This window comes from Alosa sapidissima, chromosome 2 (genome assembly GCF_018492685.1).
Source record: "Alosa sapidissima isolate fAloSap1 chromosome 2, fAloSap1.pri, whole genome shotgun sequence".
Classification (NCBI taxonomy): domain Eukaryota; kingdom Metazoa; phylum Chordata; class Actinopteri; order Clupeiformes; family Clupeidae; genus Alosa; species Alosa sapidissima.
Window position 1 is genome coordinate 23943461 of NC_055958.1, and position 18620 is coordinate 23962080.

General features: G+C 42.0%; 2 protein-coding genes across 2 annotated transcripts in view; one reads left to right on the top strand and one right to left on the bottom strand.

Moving 5' to 3' along the window:
* Window positions 1-347: 347 nt before the first annotated feature.
* LOC121693529 (zona pellucida sperm-binding protein 3-like) lies at window positions 348-11998 on the bottom strand. The gene is made up of 9 exons (XM_042073007.1): window positions 11865-11998; window positions 2477-2668; window positions 2022-2116; window positions 1788-1876; window positions 1453-1627; window positions 912-1017; window positions 753-835; window positions 556-653; window positions 348-463 (listed from the first exon to the last, which is right to left on the bottom strand). The coding sequence occupies exons 2-9, from the start codon at window positions 2480-2482 to the stop codon at window positions 375-377; spliced, it is 741 nt and encodes a 246-aa protein (XP_041928941.1). The 5' UTR covers window positions 2483-2668; window positions 11865-11998; the 3' UTR covers window positions 348-374.
* An 83-nt stretch (window positions 11999-12081) lies between these two features.
* tsc22d1 (TSC22 domain family, member 1) overlaps window positions 12082-18620 on the top strand; it is a 31110-nt gene continuing 24571 nt past the window's right edge. Inside the window, exon 1 of the mRNA XM_042072958.1 lies at window positions 12082-15272. Coding sequence (XP_041928892.1) covers window positions 12574-15272 — 2699 coding nt within the window. The 5' untranslated portion in view covers window positions 12082-12573. The remainder of the gene's footprint in view (window positions 15273-18620) is intronic.

Genomic DNA, 18620 nt, shown 5'->3' on the forward strand with positions numbered 1-18620 from the left:
CCATTTCTCAGACGAGCATCAATTTGGGAGCTTTCTACACTCCTTCCTTCTCAAATGACTTGAAAAGGCCGTTTGCACAATTTCACAAATAATCACAGGGACCGAAAAATACCTAACATGCCAACTTTTTCCAGGTTTATCATTTTAACTTTTCCCCGCCGTCTTGCCGTTTTAATATTTTCCCGTAGAATATCCCACATTACTGTAATACTCTCATAACATTAGTCCTGCATTCTGGCCTGTCTCTGTTGTCCTGTTGTTACCCCTTGCCCTTCCAGTGAAACAGATGTTTTCAAATCATTGTTTTGCTTGCTTGAATGCACCTACAAATGAAGTCAGAGAAGGTCTTCAAAATAAAAATGTTTATTGGGTAATCATTTTCTCTTCTCTAGTTCTGAACTGGCTTTCCCATTGACAATAACCAGCGGTCCAACCACAGCATCCCTGGTCATCCCTTTTCCACCTAAAAAAGGAAAAACACAAAAATCTAAGCCAGTCAGAAAAAAAAGGAACACAGGACACAACACAAAGGGTCATCGGGAAATTTGAACATACCTATTGCACTCCTCTTTCTGGACTGACAGCCGTAATCACCACCATAGTCACAGCAGCTGCAGAGAGAACTCTGGGCCGGGTTGTCAAGGAGCTCCCAACTGTTGGCCATTGCAATTTTCGTATTTAAAAAGGTAGATGCTTGAGGGGGGAGGGGGGGGGGCGGCGGAAGTAAAATAAATAAAAACTGCATATATTACCTTCCATTCTTGTCATGGCAGGCCTTCTTCCCTTCGTTAAAGCCATTTTCCTCCCATGCCACAAGCTTACAGTGGATGTAGACCTGATGAGACGCAACGTCAGATCAGAGTTCAAGCACACCAAAATATCTTTGTTATACTTGTTAAGTGAAACAGTACCGGCTGGTTAAGAGCAAATGCAAAAGCTTGCAAATAGAGCTGGATTTCTGAGCTTCTTTGACGAGGTTGGAACCTGGACATGGTTTTGCGGCTATCGGTGAAACACCTGGAAAGGAGAAATCCATTTCAAGGATCCAGCAATTGAGCAAACACTTTTAAAGGGACACCAGGCAATGTTTGTGTTATTCAATCATCTTCCTAAGTCGGTATATGGTTAAATGACTCATTACGGGGCGAATGAAGGCTTTCGCCCGGCACTACTGCCTGTAGGTAGAATATACCCCTAGCAAGTTCGGTGCATCCTACCCGCCGACTGAAGCAGGATCAGTTTACAGCACAGAGGCAGGCTAACGAAACGCTAGAGATTGTTGCAAACGTGTGTATAATGGCAGAGCCGGCGAAGAAGCAGCGAAAACCCTTGACGGAAGACGCAAAGAAAAGGAAAAGAGCTTCAGACCGAGCGAGGGGGGAGTTTCGTAGAGAAAAAGCACCAGGCTTGCCTGGTGTCCCTTTAAATTGGTATGTTAAAGTGGACATTAACCCTTTGTTGGTGATAATAGGGTAGGTCTCAGGCCCCAGCTGGTCCTCCGTGGAAGCTAGACATTCCTCCAGCAACAGCAGCAAGGGCTGGTGGGCCTGCTGATTCACCGAGGCAGAAATGGGGATGAGGTTGCCTAGATTGTATTGGCTAGTCACCGCTGGACCACTGAAATCATCTGTGGACACAGTAACTGCTTAAGAACTGCTTTACTTCCAAAAGTAGGAGGGAGGGAGGGGGTGGGGGGTGTCCTCTGGTCTGTACAAGCAACTGTAAAAGTTCTAAACTGGTGTGTGTGGGAAGGGTCATGGATTACTGACACAATTCAAGACACCTACCATTCATCAAACTCATACTGAACACCAGTTCACTAGTGCCAAAGGTTTCAATGACAGGTCTGAAAATATGGGGAAGCCAACCATCAGGCCTATTGAGAACAATACAGAAGATGAACATGTAGGTGATGTAGATAGTCTGTTTAAAGAAATAAGATCATGCAGTGTATTCAAGATGTGCAGTGCATAGATCATGAGCAGTGTCTCCAAGCTTAAAATTTGGATAGCCCCACTTGCCTTTGGTACATACAAACAGCCTGAAGGAGGGAAACAGCTCCCGACTCAGAATTATAAGTCAGCTTAGTAGACCAAACAATATTATCCTTCAATGCCTTAAGAGGAGAGGGGAGAATTAACACAAATATATAAACTGGCATCCATTCCACGCTAATTCACTTCAGTACACCATATAGGTTTACCATCCATGCTCTCCAGTTGAGGTCGCTAATGTGACGTAATCACCGTGATTCATCGCAAGTATTGTGGGTAAATATGGCAAAAACACAAAGCTATACGCATTGAATATTTTGGTTGTATAGCTGCCCATTAGCCCCATAATACATTGAGTTTTGATCACATGGTTTGGCAAACTCAAGAGAATTTAGGCTTTTGGCATCTAAGCCTTTAGTGTTTATGGCTAGAGAGTCACTCCCTATAGCATCTCCATGAGCATAAAGCAGTAGGCAACTTACCATCATCTCTGCCCCACATCGCCACTCCAAAAACGGGAAAACAACCTGTGCACCAACCCGGGATTACAGAGATGCTGGTTGGAGAGCAGTAACCCAGCCGAACTGAAGAGGGATCAAGATCTGGTTCATGCTGCAGTCCCATCGGCCAGCTTACAGTCACAAAGTCTCCCTCACACTCCACAGAGAAGTCCACTGTCACAAAAGACATCAGGTCAATAAAGGCACATATTGTAATTGCCCTTTGTTAAACAAAACAAAGGTTACCTGCTTGAATATTCATTTGAAGAAGCACCACAGGCTGCATGGTAAGAAAAAAAAAATATTATATGTACTGTATTGAAGCTCGGCTGACATTGATAGCTTGAATTATATCGCAAATCAAATCACAATCTGAATATAAGTCAGAAAAGTCACAATTAATCTGCCCTAATAAAGAGAACTTAATCATGGATGAATCTGAGTGTCTCATTCAAGGACAAAGAGAAATTGCCTAATTAACTTATTCATAATATTCATTACTTTTACTTCAATGTTAGAGTTATCATTGTACAGCTTTCTAATATGTTTACTTTACAATTAATGTGCCTGCAGCTCATCTGTCTTTCAGGCTTAACTGGTAGAGCAAGGTGCTAGCCATACAAAGACTATGGATTTGAGTCCATTGTTTATGAACATACATTTGGTCATTCATTTACTGCTGATGTATATGAAAGGGGACATAATTAAGTGTGTTAACAAATTAAATATATAGATTGAGCATATGTGTGACATATATGTATATTTTCATATGCGACAGCATGTGCCAGAAAATCAAAGTGTTCCCTCCTCTACGTGTAACTAGAAGACGGAAGAGTCACATCACATCATAGCTGTAGGAAAATGGTGTTTGCTGTTCATTGGCAACTTCTGTTTCCTAATTATGACCGCCGCGCAGCGAAGCGGCGGTCATATAGGTTTAGTCAGATTTTATTTATTTATTTATTTATTTATTTATTTTTCGCATGCCCAAATTTCCGTCTATGATTCCCGGGACACTGAAAGACCGGGGTACACGAAACTTGGTGGACATGTAACCCCACATGGATAGCATGGAACCATCGTTTTTCGTTTTGATCTGTAGCCCCCCCGCTGAATTGGACCCCCCGAAAGGAGGGTAGGGCAGACACAGTTTTCTGTGAATATCTCGAAAACCGTAGGGTTTAGGAGGACCATTTTTTTTTTTGTATGTTGATCTCAAGGGGCCATGTCAACCCATTCCATAACCACTCATTTCATGTATAGCGCCACCTAGTTAAACACAAAAAAGTAAAAATGAGGTGTTGTAATTGAAGGTATCTGTGACCTAACATAGTCAAAACTGCACGAAATTGGAAGTGTAGGATCATTATGACACCCTCTGTATGCACGCCAAGTTTTGTGGAATTCCGTTCATGGGGGGCCACACAATAAATTAATTTATGTTACTATACACCAACTGGCCTGTAGGTGGCCGGAGACAGTTTTCTGTGAATATCTCGAGAACCGTAGGGCTTAGGAGGTCCACCTTTTTTTTTGTATGTTGGTCTTAAGGGGGCATGTCAACCCATCCCATTACCACTTATTTCATGTATAGCGCCACCTAGTTAAAAATTAAAAAGCAAAAAATTAGGTGTTTTCATCTCAATATCTCTGGCTGACAAGGTCAAAACTGCACGAAATTAAAAGTGTAGGATCATTATGACACCCTCTGAATGCATGCCAAGTTTTGTGTACTTTCGTTCATGGGGGGCCTTACAATAAAATAATTTATGTGTACATTTAGTGACGTACACCAACAAGGATTCCCGGGACACTGAAAGACCGGGGTACACAAAACTTGGTGGGCATGTACCCCCACATGGATAGCATGGAACCGTCATTTTTCGTTTTCATCTGCAGCCCCCCCGCTGGACTGGACCCCCGAAAGGAGGGTAGGGCAGACACAGTTCTCTGTGAATCTTTTATGGTATGTTGGTCTCAAGGGCCCACATCAACCTGGCTCATAATCACTCATTTGTGATTTGCCCCCCCGGTAAAAAATGAAAATCAGAAGGATTAAAAGAAAGCCAAAATAAATATTCATCATCATCATCATCATGGCTGCATTTTCAGTATAGGCGAGAAGTAGTCGTTTGTCCACTAGATGGCGCATCGTTGCAGTGAGACGTAATTTTGTTGGAAGTTAAAAGTGGGTTGGAAAAAACAATGGACGCTTCATACAAGGACTGTAATTTACCGCAGCGAACATCTAATAAGGATAGGACGATGTTCACATGAAGTGTAATTCCCATTTCTTCTTGAAGCCGAAATAAATCTGAGGATGTTTATCGGACATGCTTGGTTTTTACTGCAGGTACGTTAATCTTGTAATATCAATAAGGACCTAGGTAATGTTACCGTTAGCGTTGGTTGAGTGATGGAGGCATTTGATTTATTGCATTTGTAGAAAACTATAAATGCGGTTATACCAAGCAAATGTATAGCAGCACTGTTTGTATCTTTCGACTGTCATTTATTGCACGTGCTACAAAATCATTCTGTGCAATGGAAGATTTACCAACGTTACACCGGTCTGATACAGTTTTGCCTATACATGTGTGAGACTGAGACGCCTGTTTATTTTGTTTTAAGTGCGTGCAGGGTAGGGGAATCGATGTGCTTTGATTCCAGCTTGGTAGTTGTAGTCTGTGAAATTAAAAAGCACGTGTGTGTGAAGTATCCAAACAATGACACCTTCATTTCATTATGGCTGCTGTAGCAAAACACCTTAAGCTACTGTGTAGTGGGTCCCATTTAGAAGTGGCTACTTCATTCGCGCTTTCCTTGACTCATGGAGCTGCGTGAATGTTATTACAACTTTTCGCCACGATATGACAGTTTAAGTCCGCTTGATACTGTAAGGCGTAAGCCATTGGTTTCCAAAGGAGATTTTATTTGTGTCGCCAGCATAGCCTATTGACAATTTATGTTGTAAATAGGCCTACCTTATAATCCTACCTGTAGCTTAGGGAAGCTAACAGCTTTCTATTAGGATCTAGTTTGTTAGTTACCGTTTTGTCATAACTCCCTGATGCATTTTTGCATTTAGAATAGCCAGAGCGTGTATATCTCAATCGGAAAATTAAACAATATCGGGTGCCTATGGACTAGGAGCCTGATCTGCCCGCTATTTATTTTTTGATTTCTTAAAAGATTGAGCTTGGTCTGATGAAAGCCAGACTAGCCATGGACCTCAGTTAAACAATGCAAGGGAACATGAATCAGCCTATATTTGCACGAACAATAACGGACAAAAGCTCTTCAACTTTGGCCCGTTAAAATGTGTATGAACAGTCTAGCGACGCATTTCATCAAGGCCCATTTGGACATGTCAGTTATTTGCACCACTGGTTAGATGTAAAACAGCATTTCGTTTCAGACTAGGCTACTGTTACTTAATTTGTGCATTAACAATAACGTTTCAGACTACTGTTACTTAATTTGTGCATTGACAATAAAGTATTACATGAACTAAAGATGACTAAAATCTTATGTAGAAGAAGAAACATTCACAAAAAATCCATCCATCCAAAAATGACCTTTGTTTTTGATAGCTGTTGAAAACGGCATGGAACTGACAGAGATGTTTTTGTTTTAAAATACATTAAAAAAAAATAAATAAATAAATAAATAACATTATGCTGATACCTTTTGCTTTTCCCAAATACAATGTAGCCTACAGGTAAGTGACCTTTCATCAATCCAGTTGCAATGGATGAACTGTGATGAACTGCCCTACTTGTGATTGTTTAGAGATTTTAAAGGTTTCATAACAATTCTACATCTTCTTTGGCTATTCTACAATCTATTCACCTTTTCAGCACCAGTAGGGTACTTTCTGTGCAGCCGCACACACACACTCAGGCATGCCAAACAAGCATACACAAAAGTTTCAAGAGTGGGGGATGGAGTAAAATATGGAGACAAATTGAAGTGTGATTTATTTTCGCGGAACGGATGTACAGGACTGAGCGGCGGTCATATTTTGTACCGCTATGCGGTACATCTAGTTACAGTACAATTAAGCAAGAAATAAAGACATAGATTTTAAGAGTACACTATTCAGAACTATTTTTTCCTACCATTGCCTGACTGGGTCTTCATTAATCTGTGGTATCAAAATTACCGTCAGATCTGTTTATAACTAATCAATTAAAATGTGTAACATTTACATACTGCCTCCACTATATAGTTTGGGTTGTTTTATATAGTTAGATGCATGGTGTGACCGTATCCAGCTATAGCCAAACAAGCTAACGTGGGAAGAAAAGCTTATGAATGAAAGTGAGGGAGATCACAGTATGCAGAGACCTAGCACAACAGACCCCTCAATTTTCTGCTAGGCAGCCTGTCCAACAAAAATAAACTGTGCATCCTGGCTGAGAAACACTCATTCTGATTGGCTCCTAGTCCCGTATAATAAGGCCAAGTGGACATAAGCCCCAGAATCCAGACCACAGTGTATAGCTTGCCTGACTAACCGAGACTTGTCATCTCCCCTGTCCATAAGCCTTTGTTGTTTCAGAAATTCCATCTCAGTTCAGTCAGGGTTATGCTGCAGAAACTGTAGCTCCAGCTTTCATCACAAATCAATTCATGTCCGTAACTAATGGGTCTAGTCAACCAATACGCCTTTGTCTGGATAAGAGTTTCTATGCACAGTACAGCAACATAAAATGTGCACTAACATAAAGTCCACTTTAAAATTCCCCTACTCAAATTCCCTTTAAATTCCTTTCCAAACAATGCATGATGTTGGAAACGCAATTAAGGGTTCATGTAATTTCAATAAATGTTCATATGAAAGCATACACTGGAGTATAAATTAACCAATACTCTTCAGGCAGCACAATAGCTCTCTGGGTTTTTTGTTGCAGAGTGCCAGAGTGATTTAAAGCTGCTGACAGCACCAGACGCTTACATTGCAATCAGTCCTCGCTGGCTCTCTCTCTCAACAATTTGTATGGGATGGGTACCGCCTGTCTGCCTGTACTGGACTCTGCTTGGCAGTCACAAAGAGCATGTACTCCTGTAGGGGATATTTTTATTCACTTCCTAAATATTTTACCTTAACTCTTTTCTCTCTTCAGTTTCCCAAGCCTTTCTCATATTAGAAATACTAACATGATATAAGTAATACATATATCATTATGCTTGTATCCTTGTATATGTTTCAATATTCCCTCATCATGACCAGTCATGATCATCAGTAGTTTGATAATGATTTCTATCATCAAACTGTTGTTATATCTAACCCTTGTTTGGAATCTGATCTAATTATGACCGCCGCGCAGCGAAGCGGCGGTCATATAGGTTTAGTCAGATTTTTTTTTTTTTTTTTTTTCTTTTTCGCATGCCCAAATTTCCGTCAATGATTCCCGGGACACTGAAAGACCGGGGTACACGAAACTTGGTGGACATGTAACCCCACATGGATAGCATGGAACCATCGTTTTTCGTTTTGATCTGCAGCTCCCCCGCTGGACTGGACCCCCCGAAAGGAGGGTAGGGCAGACACAGTTCTCTGTGGGCAGACACAGTTCTCTTTTATGGTATGTTGGTCTCAAGGGCCCACATCAACCTGGCTCATAATCACTCATTTGTGATTTGCACCCCCCCCCCCCCCCCCCGGTAAAAAATGAAAATGCAATATTATTCTGCTTTAATCGCCCCTATCTTCAGTTAAGATGTTCAGAACTGCACCAGATTTTATGTGTATGATTGACCTGGCATTCTCTGGGGGTATGCCAAGTTTCGTAGAATTTCATCCATGGGGGGGTCTAAAAAAATTAGGTTATGTGTACATTTAGTGACTGTACACTCATTGGCCTGTAAATGGCAGTGCACACATATAAACATGCACACACACAGGCACCCACATACTATCGGTATTAGAACGGCTGATACATAATTACAAATTCAGTAGGATCAAAAGAAAGCCAAAATAAATATTCATCATCATCATCATGGCTGCATTTTCAATATTGGCGATAAGTAGTCGTTTGTCCACTAGATGGCGCATCGTTGCAGTGAGACGTAATTTTGTTGGAAGTTAAAAGTGGGTTGGGGAAAAACAATGGACACTTCCTACAAGGACTGTAATTTACCGCAGCGAACATCTAATAAGGACAGGACGATGTTCACATGAAGTGTAATTCCCATTTCTTCTTGAAGCCGAAATAAATCTGAGGATGTTTATCGGACATGCTTGGTTTTTACTGCAGGTACATTAATCTTGTAATATCAATAAGGACCTAGGTAATGTTACCGTTAGCGTTGGTTGAGTGATGGAGACCCATTTGATTGATTGCATTTGTAGAAAACTATAAATGCGGTTATACCAAGCAAATTGATAGCAGCACTGTTTGTATCTTTCGACTGTCATTTATTGCACGTGCTACAAAATCATTCTGTGCAATGGAAGATTTACCAACGTTACACCGGTCTGATACAGTTTTGCCTATACATGCGTGAGACTGAGACGCCTGTTTATTTTGTTTTAAGTGCGTGCAGGGTGTGAGAGGGGAATCGATGTGCTTTGATTCTAGCTTGGTAGTTGTAGTCTGTGAAATTAAAAAGCACGTGTGTGTGAAGTATCCAAACAATGACACCTTCATTTCATTATGGCTGCTTTTAGCAACACACCTACTAGCTACTGTGTAGTGGGTCCCATTTAGAAGTGGCTACTTCATTCGCGCTTTCCTTGACTCATGGAGCTGCGTGAATGTTATTACAACTTTTCGCCACGATATGGCAGTTTAAGTCCGCTTGATACTGTAAGTCGTAAGCCATTGGTTTCCAAAGGAGATTTTATTTGTGTCGCCAGCATAGCCTATTGACAATTTATGTTGTAAATAGGCCTACCTTATAATCCTACCTGTAGCTTAGGGAAGCTAACAGCTTTCTATTAGGATCTAGTTTGTTAGTTACAGTTTTGTCATAACTCCCTAATGCATTTTTGCATTTAGAATAGCCAGAGCGTGTATATCTCAGTCTGAAAATTAAACAATATCGGGTGCCTATGGACTAGGCTGGGTGAACCCAGCCTGATCTGCCCGCTATTTATTTTTTGATTTCTTAAAAGATTGAGCTTGGTCTGATGAAAGCCAGACTAGCCATGGACCTCAGTTACACAATGCAAGGGAACATGAATCAGCCTATATTTGCACGAACAATAACGGACAAAAGCTCTTCAACTTTGGCCCGTTAAAATGTGTATGAACAGTCTATGTCAGTTATTTGCACCACTGGTTAGATGTAAAACAGCATTTCGTTTCAGACTACTGTTACTTAATTTGTGCATTAACAATAACGTTTCAGACTACTGTTACTTAATTTGTGCATTGACAATAAAGTATTACATGAACTAAAGATGACTAAAATCTTATGTAGAAGAAGAAACATTCACAAAAAATCCATCCATCCAAAAATGACCTTTGTTTTTGATAGCTGTTGAAAACGGCATGGAACTGACAGAGATGTTTTTGTTTATAAATACATAATAAATAAATAAATAAATAACATTATGCTGATACCTTTTGCTTTTCCCAAATACAATGTAGCCTACAGGTGTAAGTGACCTTTCATCAATCCAGTTGCAATGGATGAACTGTGATGAACTGCCCTACTTGTGATTGTTTAGAGATTTTAAAGGTTTTATAACAATGCTACATCTTCTTTGGCTATTCTACAATCTATTCACCTTTTCAGCACCAGTAGGCTACTTTCTGTGCAGCCGCACACACACACTCAGGCATGCCAAACAAGCATACACAAAAGTTTCAAGAGTGGGAGATGGAGTAAAATATGGAGACAAATTGAAGTGTGATTTATTTTCGCGGAATGGATGTACAGGACTGAGCGGCGGTCATATTTTGTACCGCTATGTGGTACATCTAGTTAAAAAATATCTTTGTATGTCCATTCAGACTCAATACAATTATACATGTCACCGAATTAAAACTAGGCCACATTTTTCCTGCAATGAGAACAAAGCCTTTGCAGCCAGGAGGAGCCAAACTCAAAATGTGAACCCTGTGAGTTTTGAATGGCCTTTCAATGGCAGTGGACATAACAGAGGCCAGTACATACAGTGATGTAGCAGGAAAACCTCACTTCCTATCACCAGATGCACCTTTGCTATGAGAGCAAAAGTATGTTACAAATGTCTCTGACATGTCAATGTAGGGTCAACCTTTTGACATTAACTTGTGGTCCAGGCCCTGAAACCAACTTGGTCGAGCTGCACATTACTAAAGAGTTTTAAATACAGCATGAAAGTATGTTGACACACACACACAAATGCTTCTAGTAAAATAAAAATGTGCCATGATAGCCAGATAGTCCTAGATCTCCACTTATAGGGCCATAATCTACATTTCAAAGTCTAATGGAAACTAAGGATGATATTAATTAACCTGCACCGCCACATACAGATTCTTAATAGCCTAGGCTACCAAATGTGAACATGAAATGTCCATTATGAAATTGGAATGTCATTTGATTAAATTTTCCCTTGGGATCAATAAAGTATCTATCTATCTATCTATCTGATTGTTCTTTGTTAGACCACAGCCATACTCCTTCCCTTATTGTAGATAAATGTTGTGAGATAGGGGTCTAATTGACTGTTTAGCCTATTAATTATGGAGTGAGGCTACCATTCAAGCTTATGTTTATTTTTCGATGTTAATGTGTGACATTATATATAGCCTAGGCCTACATTGAGCAACTCACAACTGGGCGTCTTCCAAGCTAGACTGGGCAAACAAAAAAATTACATTTGCGCCTGAAATGCTATCCTAGGCCTAATTAATTGCCTGTTACCTAAAGCTGGCCCAAAGTAGCATATAGCCTAGGCTATAGGGGCAATGTGGATGACGTCTGAATGTGGCTTGTTTGACAGTCAACATGTTATGTTCTATTCTGTCCGTCTGTAGAAAACTCTGGTCCCTCTTTGAATGTGACTGTTTTGTTTAACAGAAACTTTTGGATTTGTTTACTGCTAGGCTACTGTAGCACAACGAAATACCAAACAAGTTGGATATTAGTCTTGCATTTAAGTAAGATATGGCTATAAACTATATGTGAAGGAGACTCATGATAATCATGCAGTACGTTATAATTAAATCAATCTAGCAAATCGCACTAACGATGACGCCGACGGCACTGAAAAGGACAACGCCCATTGCGTTTTACGCTGTAGGCCTAATCACCTCAGCAACTCCAGTGCTCCCTGTAGACGAGCATACAAAGTAGCTAGTAGCAGCTCCTCTCATGTTTCAGTGTTCAATAGCCTATCGATCTGGAAGTGGCTTGCACAGATATTCACCTGGACGTTGCTGTCTGCATCATACCTTATCCTCAAATGAGAATACCAATGTTACGAGGAATGTTTTGTTTTCATTAATCGGCACTTTCCGGAATGTGTGCCGAAGCTCGTTTTTGTTCGCTTCTCTGGCTTACTTTCCATTATTGTCACCCCTCTCCCCCAGACTGCTATTATGTCTGGCTGTTCCGAATCGTGAACACGCATGCGCTTTCGCCATGTTGGCAAGCACTCCTCCCCCTTTGGTCTCGTCACAGCCACACTCAGCAGGCAACATTACAAGGTGGCCAGTGGTCAGAACCTGTGAGAGAGTGAGACAGCAAACGGTGGACTATAACAAAGAGGGGACGAAATGGAATAAACAGTGATTTCTAAACCAAAACGGGGAATCTCTTCTTATCCACTCCGGCAAGGACTGTTTAATTATTTTAATGTCTTCTACGCAGTATGTCAAATAATATGACTCAACAGAGCCAGACAATGCTGAAGGTAACGTTAACTTAACATTAACGTTACTGTTGCTGTGGACTTGTAGTTAACGTTGACTAGCAGATTTATATGTATTACTAATTGAACGGGGCATAGATACCCGTAAAAGGGACACATCTATGTTGGCTTAAACTTCAGAGCAGAGTGTTAACGCGCACGCCACCAGGAAAGCCAGTGTTATCTTAGTAGCTAGCTAGCTAGTCAGCTCAAGACTGCTTGGTTTATGCTAGCACTATCTCTGTACTGGTTGGTATTTAAATACTCCCCGTTAGATTCCCTTGACTTGACTGAAACTAAAAGGGTTCCAGCGTTTGTGGAATTTAGTCTGGCACGGTGGGACGTGTGTTTATCAAACCACTGTGAAAACGGCAGTACTTCATACCGGTGTTTACAACTGTTTACCCCCTCTGGATATTTCGAAATGCATAACCCGGATTCTGCAGGGGACTCACCAAGCCCAAGGAAAATGGCGTACCCAGCAATTATTCCTAGAAGGGGTAACGTTTGTAATCAAAGCAGTGAAACCATGTCTGCATTGTCAAGTGTGACTTGCTCCACACTTAGTAACAACCCTCTGCTGGCTGATGAATATCACTCACTGACACAGGCTCACGCTATATCTGTCTCTTCTACTGCTGGATCTCAGCAACCTCCCAACAGTCTGAACATTCACACCCAGTCTACAATGCAACCTCAGATTCTGCCATTATCTGGAGCACAGATGAAGAAGAAAAGTGGCTTTCAGATCACCAGTGTGACACCTGCTCAAATTACTGTCAGCACCAACAACAGCATAACTGAGGACACCGAAAGCTGTGACGACTTGGATGAGTCACACACTGAGGATTTGTCTTCCTCTGAGATTATGGATATACCTCTTTCTCGAACTGATAAGGGAGGTCCACAGAGGAGTTACTCAGAGGAAACGCTCAACAACTTTCCAGAGGCAGAAACCCCAGGAGCAATGTCTCCCAACCAACCCCCCCTTCATCACTCCTTGACTCATCCACAAGGCATAGTCACGAATGGCTCTGCCCATCACCTCCACCAACAGGATCCTCATGATCACCACCATATTCATGCCAACCTGGCCTCATCAGCCTCCATCAGTGCCCAGTCAGTCTTCCCTGCTCTGACCACCGTGTCCACTTCTGTCCAGAAAATGCCTTTGAATGTTGGAGGCCTACTTGAAAATTCCTTTGCCAGCACAACTGGTTTGATGGGTCAGCCTTCACCTGCATCTGTCCCAGGAGCCACTGCTGAAGTATTCTCTGCTGTCTCAGGTGCCACAATTTGTAATGTAAGTTCAAGCAATGTTAATAATATCAGTACTTTGAATTCAGCCTGTGTGCCTGTTGTGGGGGGTATCAGCACCAGCATTAGTAATGTAGTACCTTTCACTGGTTTGATGAATAGTAGCAGCAGCCAAAATATGAACATGGTACAGCAACATCAACAAAGTGGAACAACTGGAGCAAGTGTGTCTGGTGTTTTGGGGATTAACAACAGTGGCCTTACAGGAGTGCCTGGAGCAGGGCAACCCATGACTACAGGAAACACTGTCCCTGTCTCTCACACCCAGCAGCAGCAACACCCTGTCACAACAAGTTCACGTTTCAGAGTAGTCAAACTAGACTCTAATTCCGAGCCGTTCAAGAAGGGGAGGTGGACATGCACTGAGTATTATGATAAAGAGACAGCTTCATCCACTTTTGCCTCTGCTTCAACCTCCACGGTCCCATCAGAGATTCCCGTCAACCAAGTAGTGGAGACTGTGCGGCAGCGGACTGAGAACACTGTGGCAGGTTCGGAGCGTGATTGTTTGAGCTTGAGCAGCAGCTCTGTCAGCAGTTCTGTGAGTACTCTTAGCCACTACTCAGAGAGTGTGGGCAGCGGAGAGATGGGAGGTCCCTCTATCTTACAGCAGACTTTCCAGCAGTCACAAGACTACACCCCAGTGGCTCCTCTGAGTGCGCACAATGTGAAGAACAGCACGGCTCCCTCTCCTCCTGTCAGCATGCAACAGCAGCAGACATCAACCAATTTAGGAACCCTGACCTCAACCATGCCCCCCTCCTCAGCAGTGTCCCAGCAGCAGCAGTTGTCATATGTCCAGACCCACCCAGCTCAGTGTGTCAGTCAGCAGCTGATGGGCTACTCACATGCGCAGCAATCGGCCTTACCAGCCCAGGTGGCACTGGGACACATTCCTTTAAACCAGGCTTGCACCCAATCATCTGATTATAGCCAAACCCAGCTCCAGACATCTTGCCCTGGGTCATCACAGTCAACAACCCTCCAGACTGGCTGCATGCCACCTGCCTCTGTGTCAGGGAATAGTCAGTTTATGATCGCAGCACAGCAACCGGTAGGCAAAGCACCCACTTCTGTCACGCAGCCCCTCCCCTTAGGTCTTTTACAATCCCAGCCTCAGCAGACATCATCACCCCAGATGGTCCAGGCTCCTGTTGGGGTCATGCCTCAGACGGTGCCGGCTATGCTTCCTGGACTTTTGCAAAAGCCTAAAGGCCACCAGCTCCCTATAGAGCAGCAACCAGTCAGCACACAAGGCATGACCCCACACTCCTCTGTAATAACAAATCTGCTGTCAAATGTGCCTCCCAATCCTGCAAACATTGCCCTGTCTGGCGTGGTCCAGAATGGTACTAAAGACAATGGTGTCCATTCTAGTGCCAGCACTCTGTGTGCAACCCTGCCTACTCTGACAGCCACACAGCTTGAGGGTGCCCAACGTCTTCTCCTCCAGCACCAGTCCCTGCTATCACTGCCCATGCTGGCTGCTGGTGAATGTGCCTCTCAGACTGGAACCTCCTTAGCCACAGAGGGAAGTGTTGGAGTTAATGCCTTAAAATCTTCAGCAAGTCTGCTGAAAAACCTGCCTGTGGATGGAGAGGATGATGGGTGAGACACTGCATTTCTTGAAATTTATCTGCAATTCTATTGTAGGCCATCTTAACTACCAAATAATACTTCTACTAATAATTAGACCATTTTGGAATATGTATAGGAAGAGGGGTGGATGGTTAGGCCTAATCTTGTAACAGTATCAATATCACTAATGCCAGCCTATCTCTACCTGTTAACTTTTTCGCTCATGACAATGGTGCTACAGAAGTTGATAGTTTGATAGCACAATCCACAACATTTCTAGCATCGGTATACAAAACTTCATCTGAAGGGTACACTTTTGAAAACAGACTGATTTTTTTTTTTTTGTAGCATGTGTATTAGTCTATGTAGCACTGTACAGCCCTGTATACATTATCTATGCATACTTGACTTAAAGGAAGAATGACTAGGCTTAATGCATTATACTTATTCAGCAGTAGTATGGATTTTGACCAAGAAATGATGATTCACCCACAAGACTACACTGCATGGTTGGTTGCTATGACTGCAGATCTGATGGAACTAATTGAGTTGGTTTTTGTTGGTTGTTGTGGCAGCCTTTGTCGTATTTGTTGTTTTAGTTTGTGCAGGGGAGCAGACCTTATTGGAGGAAGAGATTTCAGTCTAAAATCATATAGTGATTAGGCATTTCATAGATATGTAACTGTTGAGAGTTGGTTATGATATTCAGAAAGCAGATTTATTAAGTGGGCTAATTAACTGCTAAGAACTCAACAAATAATAGGCTCTAAATTGTAGAACAGGTGCCGTATTCACAAATAATTTTAAGGCTAAAAGTAGCTCCTAACTAGCGAATTTAGGAGCAACTCCTAAAAATAATGGGCGTGTCACTCCTAACTTTAGGACTCCTAATTTTTTTCACTAAAAGTAATTCACGAAGCATTTTAGACCTAAAAGTAGCACCTAAGTCTGGGACAGCTTAAAAGAAGTCGAGAGGACTCCTAACTAGGGTTGGGTATCATTTGGGTTTTATCCGATACCGGTGCTAAATCGATACTTTTAAAACGGTGCCGGTGCCGAAACGGTGCCTGAACCGGTACTTTGTTTTTAAAATGTTTTAAATTAAAATGGTCTAAAGCATGAATTGCTTTTTTTTATTGTTGATAAGACAAATTTGAACATGAAATTGAACTGGCATATTCAATTTACAATATCTCATTGCTCCTACGAATAATACATTTAAATGTTAAAACAGCTTGCCATGCATGCACACACAATGGTAGGCTAAAGCTCTGCTTTCAAGTTTACCCAGTGTGGGCGTTTTGCCATAAGGTATGTTAAAACCGCTTGCCATAAAACTGCCAGGTCATGGACAACGGCATTTGCAAGCAAGCTAATCTACAGGGACTCTACTTTCCAGTTAATTCAGTGTGTTCCCAAATGCTTCAAGAAGTTTCATGTCTTCCCCCATAACACGCAATAGTTTTGAACATGTTAGGCTACATGTCGGTGTTGAAGTGTTTAGATTCCCAACGCTAGCCTGGTAGCCATTTTAACAGCAACTATGGGATATGCGCTAACACCAGTCAGCTGAGTTTAATTAGCGATAACGTACGGAGATGGTTTCGTAGCCTCTTTGACAGCTCAGTGACAGTGACATCAGGTATGTAACCTACATATTTATGTTTTTGCCAGCTAACTTTTAACATAATCTTCATATTCATTGCTATATGGGCCTCATGCACATGAAAGATTAATATCATGCCATTATGTTGTTTAGAACACACTTTGAAATAAAGTTTTCACCTTATAACTTTGCTGATAACATTTTAAATAAATGCCAGTTAGCGCATTAGCAAGGATATTGTGTAACATAGGCCTACTGTTGATGTTGTTTCATAGCCTTTTGCTTGTGTGTAGTTAGGCCCACTGCTAGATTTTGACAGGAGCTCGTGATATCGCTTTAAAGTAAGCTACTTGGGCTCACACAAGCTGTCAAACACTGTCCATCCACTCTCCTAGTGCACCCCTCTGGTTTATACATCCAGTGTTTGTGTTGGGTAACTGTATCTGGATGTGTTGCTATCAGAGCAAGACGTTAGAGATGGCGCATGACATGCAGCGATGCCTGTTAAAAAAAAAAAAAAAAAAAAAAACGCTATTTAAGCACCGAAATGAGGCACCGAAATCCACTTTGTTATTCGATGCAGTTACTACCGTTTGCGTCGGCACCGGTGCCATATTAGAACCGTGTTTCGGTGCCCAACCCTACTCCTAACTCACTAAGACCTATTCACAAACCGCTTTTTTTGCATTGTAGGCATAACTAAGGGATGCAATAACACCACCAACAACCAAAACTGCTCATTGTCAACATTGTCATACATAATTAAATGTAATGTCTCATTGTGAATCAAATTAAAATGTTCTCCTTTTTGCAAACAGGCATAGACATATGGTGACAGATTAATTTATTAATGTTGCAAAGATACTGCATCAATCCGTATGTTTCATTAGGCTATAGGCTATTTGTTTTGCCTTACTCTTTATTCACCTAGGCCTTTTTATTCAGTTCAGTTTATTCATCATCTTCCGTCCTTCGCTAGCCTGGCGGGCCATCCTATATCATTGAAATGTATGGTCTGGAATCGAACCATTCACCTAGCTTAATCTAAGGGGCAGGCAGAGAATTGTCTTTCAAACTGCCTAGGCATGCAATAGGCCAGCGCTACGACCATATCCGTATCCGGTCGGCAAAACGGCAAATACATCCTTCTTCGAAAGGAATGACTTAAGTGCATTGTGTTGCTCAACTTTCAAAGAAAAGCACAAGTCCAACTCCTCCAAAGTTGACGCCAACGCTGATTCAAACAACCGCTCTTCGTTCGCCATAGCCACCTTCCTTGTTGTTCACCGTCGCAGGACTGTCGTTATCCTGTTAAGCCCGCCTTAAGACTCTCTAACAAAATAGAGCGCTGTGATTGGATGACGTCCACGGCGTCAGCCAATAGAAATCCCTATGGTTTGATACTAGACGTACAGGCTGAGCAAATTAATTTGCCGCTGCTAGGGTGCGTCTAGATTTCTAGGCTAGTCCTTCGCACTACTTGTGTAGCGCACGCATTCTCAGACCTGTGAACATGTCACTCATCATTGTAAGGATTCCCGCGTTACAATCATCAGCCAATCAAGGTGGTCACTTCAGTCAATCTCGTGCATGAGTAATGACGTCATCCATAGCAACTAGGGGTGTAACGGTACACAGAAGTCACGGTTCGGTTCATACCTCGGTTCGGACATCACGGTTCGGTACGAGTTCGGTACAATGGAGGGAAAACCAAAAATGCAGAAAGCAATTTTTTTTTATTGTGCATGTATCAGGCTGTACCACCTAGTGTC